This window comes from Schistocerca gregaria, chromosome 11 (genome assembly GCF_023897955.1).
Source record: "Schistocerca gregaria isolate iqSchGreg1 chromosome 11, iqSchGreg1.2, whole genome shotgun sequence".
Taxonomy (NCBI): Eukaryota; Metazoa; Arthropoda; class Insecta; order Orthoptera; family Acrididae; genus Schistocerca; species Schistocerca gregaria.
Window position 1 is genome coordinate 143,188,590 of NC_064930.1, and position 11,304 is coordinate 143,199,893.

At 42.9% G+C, this 11,304-nt stretch overlaps 2 protein-coding genes across 8 annotated transcripts in view; both read right to left on the minus strand.

The window, feature by feature from the left end:
* LOC126295258 (uncharacterized) overlaps positions 1–2,734 on the minus strand; it is a 181,151-nt gene extending 178,417 nt beyond the window's left edge. For all 7 annotated transcript variants that reach the window (XM_049987665.1, XM_049987664.1, XM_049987660.1 and 4 more), the window contains exons 1-2: positions 2,527–2,734; positions 1,298–1,502 (exon numbers count right to left, since the gene is read on the minus strand). In XM_049987665.1, coding sequence (XP_049843622.1) covers positions 1,298–1,502; positions 2,527–2,645 — 324 coding nt within the window. In that variant the 5' untranslated portion in view covers positions 2,646–2,734. The remainder of the gene's footprint in view (positions 1–1,297; positions 1,503–2,526) is intronic.
* A 1,245-nt stretch (positions 2,735–3,979) lies between these two features.
* Positions 3,980–7,916, minus strand: LOC126295066 (protein TsetseEP-like). Its single transcript, XM_049987312.1, has 2 exons — positions 7,530–7,916; positions 3,980–4,465 (listed from the first exon to the last, which is right to left on the minus strand). Exons 1-2 carry the CDS (start codon positions 7,914–7,916, stop codon positions 3,980–3,982), a joined length of 873 nt encoding a protein of 290 aa, XP_049843269.1.
* Positions 7,917–11,304: the final 3,388 nt, after the last annotated feature.

The following is an 11,304-nucleotide window of genomic DNA, read 5'->3' on the forward strand; positions in this document are numbered from 1 at the left end:
ACACACACACACACACACACACACACACACACAAATAAAACAGGGACAAACCTTAAAATACTGTAGAACAGAATGTGCCCATTGCTAAGCACTTCAAATAGTATACATACGGATCGAAGGATGTCACACATTTGTTCATAAAGGTAGAAGTGTGACAAACAGCCAAAAAATTCCAACAGCGGATGATACAAGAAGTGCACAGTACATTTGGAAGCTTTACTGTCAAAATTTTACTAGAAGTTGAGAAACAAAATAACTGGAGAAATGTGCAGTTTTTATTAAAATTGCAATGCACTTTGAGCCCTGCACACTCATCTTCAGGTGCTCATCACTATTATGATGTAATTGTTTGTGTGAAGCAGATGTTAAATGCCAGAAGATAGGACTTTGATGTTAAAAACGCATCATGTAAAAAACAAAAAACCACCCAGTTTTTAATGAATGCAGACACTGCCTTGGTATCAGCCATCCTATAGAATGTAACACAGAGATTCTGGACTGTACTTCCAGGTGTTGGAATACTGGATAGTAAGGAAGCAGCTGAGATTGAATTAGCAAGTGACCTTACAAATAAAAATGGAGGTTTTTGCTTCAGTTATACCAAAAATCCCACTCTCCCTGGTCAGACAACAGAGGGACAGAGTTCAGACTACTTGCTCACCCACTGGTAATTAATTTCACTACCAATGACTTCCTACATAGGTCGTTTTTGCGGTGATACTAGTGTTCGTTTTGTTTGTTTGTCTGAGGGTTTAAATTTCCCTTCTCACACTCTTATCTCAAAAATGACGGGAACTTCACATGTCGAAATACTGGCAGCTGTCGAAGATGTCAACGAGCTACATTCCCTAAGTTGTTTGTACATTTTATACGCCAGGAAAAACTCTAGTGATACTGGAGCACCACTCGTTACACAACAGCTACACAGAATACAGATGTGGATATAGAACTATATCTGAAGTATTTTGCATATTGTTTTGAAAATACCACTTTTCAGTATGTCAAGGAGAGTGCAGGAGTTTGTTTTTTTCAAACTAACAGTGCTACAAGCTACAGAATCACTGACACAGGTGGGAATTCGGCAGCAACATCTTCGATACGAATACATTTACGAAATGGATCAGATTTCCACAGCAGAGTGCTCTGCTACTCAAAAAGGGATACAAGAAATGGACTGTGCAAAGCCTACAGTGGGGGAATTATACTGGGATTCACTTTTAAGTAATTTTGGAATCCGGCACGCAATAGCAGCAGTAACAGAAAAAGCCGTTCACAAACACACTTTTTCGGCACTGACCTTGGCGTAGGAGAGCGGCGCCCCGGCCTTGGAAGGGTTGGCGATGCCGCAGTTGGCGACGTCGCGCTCCGACAGGTAGCAGACGCTGACGTGGCAGCGCAGGTAGTGGCGCTTCAGGCTGAACGAGCGCTTGTACACCGTCGAACACACCTCGCACAGGAATCCCTTCGGTGTGCGGTGCGTTGGCTCCATGCGGAACTGGAACCTGCACACACCGCAGACAGCTACAGCACTGACGTGGTCAACTCCGTACTGGATGAGGATATCTCGCACCAGAAAGCCTCCCCATTTTACCCCCTAACAAATACAGCTCCGAGATGTAAAACACGTAAAATAAACCACCTCATCACACAGTAGAATGCAGATCACGAATGCCCAAATGCCTTCCTCTGCTGAGACTATGAGTGTCTAGAGTGGAGACACAAAATGAGATGATTTCTGTCTGATACCCCTACGAAAAGACCCACGGTCATCTTCTGCTGTCCTTCCAAGTTCCCCAGTCCTCCTTCCTGTTTTCCTGTCCCTCTACCCCTGTGCCCAACTCATCCAATAAAGTGCCCACCCAAATGTGCACCAGCCGCCAAACTGAAGTCCTGGCACTGTGTGTCAAGCCAACACAATTTAGGAGCACAAAGGAAGGGGGGGGGGGAGAGAGAGAGAGAGAGAGAGAGAGAGAGAGAGAGAGAGAGAGAGAGAGAGAGAGAGAGAGAGAGACACAGAGAGAGAGAGAGAGAGAGAGAGAGAGAGAGAGAGAGAGTGTGTGTGTGTGTGTGTGTGTGTGTGTGTGTGTGTGTGTGTGTGTGTGTGCGCGCACGCAGGTGCACACATGCAGGTGCGAACACACTCCAGCTCGCCAACCTTGGAAAAGCAAACATTAGAAACTATAGAATATTAGTATAAAGATGTCAAGAAAACATCTTGGACTGAAAGAAAATCACTAATGAGGACTAACAGAAATTGAAAAGAAAAGAACATTGATAACTTGGTACAGGGACCAAAAACTAAATCAACTGCACCCCTAGTTCCACACAAAAGCTTCAGAAGAAACATCTTGGAAGGAAATACCACTGGCCAGAAATTAGGTGGCAGGCCCAGAACATCCACATTAAAAGTGCTATCAGTGGAATTAACTAAAACCCACTCTGTACTTTTCTCATTGTTTCAATTTAACAAAACCCCACAAAACTTCAGAAGTGTTGCACAGCAAACGTAAAGCAGCTCTGGCTTACTTTTTCAGCTCCGACTTGTCTGCATCTGCTGCCTGCACCACTGCAGCCGCGTCGAACTGCGGCACCTTCTCGAGCGGCACGCTGCAGCGCAGGCTGTCCCCCTCCTTGCGGACGTCCATTTCGCTGTCGCCCCCGCTCGCCCGTCTCGCCGCTCTCGGCAGTCAGCGTACTCTCCTCGCCGGCAGACGTCGGCACTGCCGTCTCCACCGGGCTGTCACGCGGGGACCGCTCCGCATCCTCGCGGGGCCTCGGCGACTGTGAGGCCGCGTTCTCTCCCTCGGGAACGGCGTCGGGAACTTCCGCACCTGACGCAAGTAACAGTACGGTCAGAAAGTGGTGTGTCGTCGCAAATAAAAAATGCGTTAGGTGAGCGGTTGCAATTCCAAAAAAATAGTTCTTACAAATGTTTGAAAAGAAAGTTTTCGATGTCTACAACGAGTGTCACTCTGCACATTATGGAATCTCTGCCCCCGCGATCACAGTTATTTTCATTTGGCTATTGTAGTTGTATACACATTAGAAAATACTGACTTAACAGTTATAAAATTAAAGACAAAATAATCTACTTATATTGGCTGTGCAACAGAGTCAAAAATAAAATATTGCTGATGAAGACTGAAAATACACTAGATCGCGTGTTAAAGAATAAATGAAATTTGAGCAAAATGAATAATAGAAGTACCGATTGCAATAACGTGGCAAAAACATAATGAGATGAAAAAGAAGAAATGAAATTGAAGTAAATACATAAAATGATTAACACCTATGGAAAAGTTCCAAATGGAAGAAGAATGAAAGAAGAAACAATGAAAGCAAATAAACAGGCAAAAGATTAGAAATAACAAAATTATATTTGAACTGATTAACAGAATAAAAATAATGACGAGTCGCTTCATTATAGAGGAAAAAATAATTCAATCATTGCGTGGCACCCAACAGGACACAATCACACAACCATCATACCAGCCAAATAACTGAACTGCTGAACTACAGTGACATTTTACAAATTAGCAATAGTTTCAAGACTCTCGGTCATCTAGGGGGTTACAACAAATTCATTTTTGTCAATTACTTCTAAAATATGACCCACCTGAGTGAATGGCTACAGGGGTGTGATTCTCGAGGCCTTAACTTACACCACTGTATATACGGCTTTGAAAATTCAATTCCTAAATCGGTGTGGCAGGCAACACAGAAACCTCACCTCGCACACATCACCCCCCCCCCGTCCGTGAACTGCGACCGAGGAATAAGAATATTGATTAATTAAAAATAAATAAATAAATAAAAAATGGGGGAGGAGGTTCTAGGTGCAAGTGCCACTGTTCAGGACCGATACAATGTTGAACAAATGTGAACACTTCACGTAATATCTAATCGACACTAGGCTTCGTGCAGTGTACCTATTGTGTCTACGCAGCCCGTCCCTTACAACAGCATTTTACTAAGAACTTTATAATACTAGCATACTGGTAGCCACTAAAACTGAACAGTCTGGCATACCTGTGGAATCCTCCTCAGCGACGCCTCGCACCACCTCCTCGGCATTACTCTGTGCCGCTCCCTCCTCGGTCTCAGTCTCAGTTTCTTGCTCCCGATCTTCCTTCTCGGACAGCATTACACTGACAGGCTCTTCCTCAGGTACTGCACCTGCGCCCTCAGCACCAGCGGCCGGTGACGGTGAGAGGGGCATCGGGTCTTCCATTTCTGCTTCCACCGGTCCGTCCTCTGCCTCTGCCGGTCCCTCCTCCAGTTCCGATGGTCGCTCTTTTGGTTCCGTCGGCTCCTCTTCCGGTTCCACTTGCCGATCTTCCGGATCTGTTGGCCTATCTTCCGGTTCCGTAGGTTGCTCCTCTGTCTCTGCGGGTTCCTCCGCCTCCATTGCCGTGTCTTCTGTCGGTGACTGGTGCGAACTCTGACCACTGGTAGACTGTCTCACCTGCTCAGAAAAATGTACAGTTACAAGTTATGCTGACAGAAACCTCGTTCTCTATAAACGACTTTAGGAAATGGGGAATTGTTAGGAACAGTGCAGTTGTGCCGTATTTCTGCGTATAGAGCAGTCTATCAGTTCTGCTATCTGAGCAGCAAAATAACTGACAATGGCTGAAGCAGAGGGGATATATAATTCAGACTTGCAATATGTAGAAATAAGAAAATGAAAAATTTGTTAATACCGAGAATAAACTGATGTGTTTGCATTTCTTTTCCGAACATATTTTTACGGTGTGTAGCCCCGAAAAATAAATAAAACTTGTACGATCAACAGTTCCGACAAAAAGAGAATAAATGCCTTCGACGCGTGGTGGTACAGAAGAATGCCTCAGGTTAGGAGCATAGATCGGATAACTGACGAGGATGTACCGAATCGAGTTTGAAGGAAAAAATAAATTTGTAACTCGACTCGATTAAAAGAAGAGGTCAGTCGACAGGACACATCCCGAGTCTAATGATACACCCACTCTTACATTTCATTAGACTTTCTAATATAAGAATGATTTTGTGAATGTAATTACTTTTGCTCTAAAAATGAATGTTGCAGATTCTTGCCGTCTTTGGCTCGGATACAGTAACAATTGTGGAATTTATTTATTGTATGTTGTGAAACAGTTTTATAGCTTTAGACAATTTATCATCACATCTGTGTGGTTTTCCCTTCAGCTACAATTGCGGTTGGTAATTTGGTACATTAAATAACAGAAACATTCACAGATTCGGCTGAAAATATAGTGAACAAATCCATGCTTTGTTGGGTAGATATACAATGTCTTTCTGCAAAACTTCAGGTCTTCTGGTATTTAATACCAATTTTTTATTCTACAAGGAAAATGACATTCAGTAAAGGTCTGTAGATCACAAAAGAATCATAAATAAACTGTCCTGTGAAGTACCGTTTTGTACCTCGCAGGATCCTTAGGAAACTAAATAATGAAAATGTGATGTCATTTTTCAGTTACTGTCGATTTTCGTGGCAATGCAGACACTCCCTACTATAAAAGCTAAATTACAAATCAATCTAAACATTAGAATTCGCGCTCAGTCAGTACCGTATTCATAAGTGTATGTTGCTCGCTGCCTGGGTTGCTTCTATCCCTGTGGGCAACAAAAGGAGGACAGTGTCACAACTGTAATTTTAGACTTTCCCTTAGTAGCCTGTATGCTCTTTTTGTATGTACTGTACCCAAGTTCTGCCACACAGTGACCATCAGGTCAAACCTAACTGCAGAGTATTAAAACAACAATTTTAGGCAAGCCGATGCGGTATTTTTCGACAAAACTGTCTTCCATGCAAGCTGTGTCAAACAATTTTAAGAATCAATTTGCTATTGATTTATTTTTATGTAATGATGAAACAGCCCTCACTTTTCTAAAACTTCTCAAACTACTACAAACAAAAGTAGGTCTCTCACGGTTTCTTTGACAGACTGTCAGCCACATACCCCTCTATCACCAGCCTGTGCAAGTGTGTAGATCCTCCGAGCAGCAAGCGGATCTGTGGAGGAAGGCGCACACTCGGCCCAGTGTTGCTGTGGCACCCCTACTGAGATACCCCTGCCATCGGGTACGGGGGGGGGGGGGGGGGGGGGGGGGGGGGGGGGGGGGGGGGGGGGGGGGGGGGGGGGGGGGGGGGGGGGGGGGCAGCCGTGGGGGTGCATACTGCTCACTTCATTACTCTCAGGCCTTCTCTCTCTCTCTCTCTCTCTCTCTCTCTCTCTCTCTCTCTCTCTCTCTCTCTCTCTCTCTCTTCCCACTGCAGACAGATGAGTTGTATCTGTACTGCAGCTGTATTACAGGAAACAGAACTACTACAGGAAACAGAAATGCATAGAACAGCTGAGGCAAGAATGAGGTAAACAGTACAGAAGCACCCCCCAAAGCAGTCTGCAGCTGGTGTTAGTCACACAATTGCATTTGCCACAGTAAGCAGAGAAAAACAAGCAAACACAGCTGTAGCAATTACACGTTCTCCCAACTATCAGTTGTGGAAGATCCAGATTGTGGATTATCAGTACACAGTAAGGTGATTTCTGACAAAAAAAAGAAACACAGTGACTGACTTCAACCTGAATCTAAATAAACCTAAATAAATAAAATAGAAAGAAACTTCCACATGGGAAAAATATATTAAAACAAAGATTCCAAGACTTACCAAGCGAGAAAGCGTCGGTAGACAGGCACAATAAAAAAAACACACAAACGCACACACAGAATTTCTAGCTTTCGCAACCAACGGTTGCTTCTTCAGGAAAGAGGGAAGGAGAGGGAAAGACGAAAGGATGTGGGGTTTAAGGGAGAGGGTAAGGAGTCATTCCAATCCTGGGAGCGGAAAGACTTACCGTAGGGGGAAAAAAAGACAGGTGTACACTTGCGCGCGCACACACACACATATCCATCTGCACATACACAGACACAAGCAGACATTGTCCTTTTTCCCCCTAAGGTAAGTCTTTCCGCTCCCAGGATGGAATGACTCCTTACCCTCTCCCTTAAAACCCACAGCCTTTCATCTTTCCCTCTCCTTCCCCCTTTCCTGAAGAAGCAACCGTTGGTTGTGAAAGCTAGAAATTCTGTGTGTGTGTTTGTGTGTTTTATTTATTGTGCCTGTCTACCAGCATTTTCCCACTTAGTAAGTCTTGGAATCTTTGTTTTTAATATATTTAAACCTAAATAAATCTACGCATCATGCTACACTGACTGATCACAGGCGACACAGCCCCAAGAGGATGATATTTTTAATCTCTAGCTAAACCGTAATATTATATCAAGTCTTGTACGCATGTGAATGTTAACAAGCTGCAAATTTGTTTCATGTACAGTGGTTCTTCTATTATGCTTTTCTTAGTACATTGCAATGCATTATTGTGGAGGTTTGACAATGGCACATATGCCGAGTTTGGAACAGCACAACAAAAACACAGTCAAAAGTGAAAAACAATGTCATTTAACGGAAAGACAGACACATTCTCAGAGGATTAAAGACAAAGACAACCTCTCTCACTCACAATGTTGTACAGAATGCCCGTGACGACGTCACGCCCCACGCCCAGCTCCGGAGCTTCTGCATCAGTCTCAACGTCCGGTTCTGACTCTGATTCCGCGTCCGGGGCCGGGGGTGACGGGGAAGCTCCCGCCACGTCGTTTAGGATATCGGGCAGCACCAGGCCGGCAGCGCACTGCGGCCTCGTCACACGAGTCCCCGTTGCATAGTAGATGGAGGCGGGAAGGCGCCCACCGTAGCAGAATGGCACCGTGGCGTCTCGCGCCGGCCGGGGGCTCGCCGGCACCACTTGGTCCGCGTCATCCGGCGGGGCTGTCCGTGGCGCCGGCCGGAACGGTGGCCGCAGCAGTACGTCGTCCGCGTCACCTGCAGCAAAGCGACCGTTTCCCATGAATACCCATATGGGACTGAGTGACTGGACCACAGGTTTCCAATCCCCCCCACCCTGAGAGTACCAAGCCCTTAAGGAGACCACACTATGGTTCAGGTCGAAAAAAATTGATTTTCATCATATTTCGATAGATTAAGGTTTTATTTAAGTACTCTGAAAAGGATTTTGTTGAATTTTTTTTCTTTCTTTCTTTTTTCTTTCTTTCTTCGAGCATTTTCCTACCACGAGTGTTTATGTGCCACACTCACCTTTCTGTCACCCACTTTTCTGCATATTTTAGACCTTTATATCCCCTACATTGCATGTTAGTTTCTCCTCCCCCCCCCCCTTCCCCGAGTGTGTTGGCTATCCTTGGAATGCAACAGTCGGTATTCTTTTATTTCTGCTGTTTGTAAACAACACACACTCAAACACACGGTTAGTTTTGTTCAAGTGTGATTGGGAATAGTTGTTATACTTAAGTTTGCAGTCCTTGTTTTATTGTGTTTATTGAAGATGACAAAACGTAAAGGCATTTTCAAGAAATGACAATTTAGAAGAAACAAGTTTAGAAAGCTTTCTGTACAAGAGGTTATGTCGGTTGGCAATGATGTTTCTAATTGTAATTTTTCAACAAGTGCATCATAAAAGAAGCTCTCACCATTTCAAGAGAGTTACAACAAATTTACTGTAAGTGACAAGGGGTGCAGTAACATCATTATAAATTTGAGATTATTATCAGATTTAATTTCTAAATTTTTACAATGTAGACAGTGTGATGAGTCACAGAGTGTGAAAAATTGTGAGAGTGCCAGTGGGAGAAAAGGCCTAGCAATTGTTTTGGATTTAATTTGCACTAAATTCTCAGCTGTGATGTCATTTGAGTTCTTCAAAACCAGACGCAAGTGGACCTTATGAAATCAATACTAGATTAGCTTATGCCTTATGATCCATTGGCAAGGGCATGGCTGTAGGCAGAACATTTTGTTCAGTGATGAACTTACATCAACCACCAGATAAATTTGAAAAACTGACTGCAATGTTAGAGAAAGCTGTATGTGAGGTCAGTGAGGAAAGCATGAAACTGGCTGCTAGGGAAGCATTGGAAGAAAATGATGGATGTTCGGATATTGCAGTTGTACTTTATGGAAGTTGGCATAAAATAGAACATACTTCTCTGAATGGAGTAGTGACTGGCACGAGTGTAGACACTGGTAAAGTGTTAGACTTGGAGATAATGTCTAAATATTGCAAATATTGTAAAGTCAATAAACATAAAGGACACAACTGTGTGGATAATTTGACAGGAACAAGTGGTGGTATGGAAGTTCATGGAGTACAACAAATATCGCTCCGTAGAAACAAGTGGTGTACGGTACATCAAATATTTGGGCGATGGTGACAGTAAGGCATACAACAATGTGTTGAACTATAAGCCATATGAAGATGCCATTATTAGCAAAATAGAATGTGCAGGCCATGTTCAAAAACGTTTGGGAACGAGGCTGAGAAAACTGTTGATATGAGAGGGAAAAAATTAGAAGATGGAAAATTGTTGACCAGACAGGGTCGGTTAACTAAAACTGAAATAGAAAACTTGCAGGTGTACTATGGGCAGGCAATTAGGAGGAATAAAGAAAATCTGGAGGCAATGAAGAGAGATGTTTGGGCCATATTCTTCTGTAAGTCCTCTACTGACGATAAGCCATGTCATGGATTGTGTCCATCACGAGAAAATTCGTGGTGTAAATACAATAGGGCTCAGTCAACTGGAGAAATTTATTCTCACCATCATTCTTTTCCTGCTGACCTTCTAAGGAAATGTCTCCATGGGGAGACACAGAACCCAAATGAATGTTTGAACAACATAATTTGAAACTGCCTTCCTGAAACTGTTTTTGTAGGCATGCATACAATGAAACTAGGAGTTCATGATGATGTTATTACATTCAATTGTGGTAATATTGGAACGTGTTGGGTACTGAAAAAGCTGAGAATCAATCCTGGTGAAAATATGATCACCGGGCTGCAACATTGCGACAAAATTAGGATAGCCGATGCAGACAGGACTGCATCTAATATGGCCAAGAAAGTAAGACAAACATCCAGGAAGGTGAAAAAGAAGCTGAAAGATCTGCTAGAGGCCTAAGGAGGGCCATCATATGCAGCAGGACAGTTTTAATTAACTGTAAGAACAAATTTCAAAAGTTTTTTTTGTTTATAGCCAATTTCCCGCAAACTAAAATTTTCAGTACATATGCTCCATTAGATCAGAAATAATCATTGATAAATGAATGAAATTTTAAGAGACTTTGCATAGCATAAAAAGCCACCTCTGGTACTACTTTCATTAGTATTCCCCCATTAGGAAGTTTACAAAAAATCAGCAGAAAAAACCTAATATATTTTACAGAATGAGATTTTCACTCTGCAGCAGAGTGAGCACTGATATGAAACATACTGACAGATTAAAACTGTGTGCCGGACCGAGACTTGCAATCGGAACCTTTGCCATTCGCGGGCAAGAGCACTTGCCCGAGTTTGAGTCTCGGTCCAGCACACAATTTTAATCTGCCAAGAAGTTTCATATTTTTTGTTAATAAGTTAAAAAAAAGTATTTCTTAAAAACTATAAAATGGATGAAGTAGATTTTAGATTTAGAATGGGATGAAGTAGTGAAGGCAGCAGAGGCTCAAGTAGATAAAAAGACGAGGGCTAACAGAAGAAATATTGAATTTAATTCATGAAAGGAGAAAATATAAAAATGCAGTAAATGAAGCAGGCAAAAAGGAATAAAACGTCTCAAAAATGAGATCGACAGGAAGTGCAAAATGGCCAAGCAGGGATTGCTAGAGGACAAATTTAAGGATGTAGAGGCTTATCTCACTAAGGGTAAGACAGATACTGCCTACGGGAAAATTAAAGAGACCTTTGGAGAAAAGAGAACCACTTGTGTGAATATCAAGAGCTCAGATGGAAACCCAGTTCTAAGCAAAGAGGGGAAAGCAGAAAGGTGGAAGGAGTATATAGAGGGTCTACACAAGGGCGATGTATTTGAGGACAATATTATGGAAATGGAAGAGGATGTAGATGAAGACGAAATGGGTGATGCGATACAGCGTGAAGAGTTTGACAGAGCACTGAAAGACCTGAGTCGAAACAAGGCTCTGGGAGTAGACAACATTCCATCAGAACTACTGACGGCCTTGGGAGAGCCAGTCCTGACAAAACTCTACCAACTGCTGAGCAAGATGTATGAGACAGGCGAAATACCTTCAGACTTCAAGAAGAATATAATAATTCCAATCCCACAGAAAGCAGGTGTTGACAGATGTGAAAATTACCGAACTATCAGTTTAATAAGTCATGGCTGCAAAATACTAACACCAAATCTTTACAGACGAATGGA

Coding starts and splice junctions, on each gene's coding strand:
- LOC126295066 (XM_049987312.1), bottom strand. CDS start 7,916: ATGGGAAACGGTCGCTTTGCTGCAGGTGACGCGGACGACGTACTGCTG. Junction 4,466..7,529: donor CGGGCATTCTGTACAACATT/GTGAGTGAGAGA, acceptor TTTTCTGAGCAG/GTGAGACAGTCTACCAGTGG.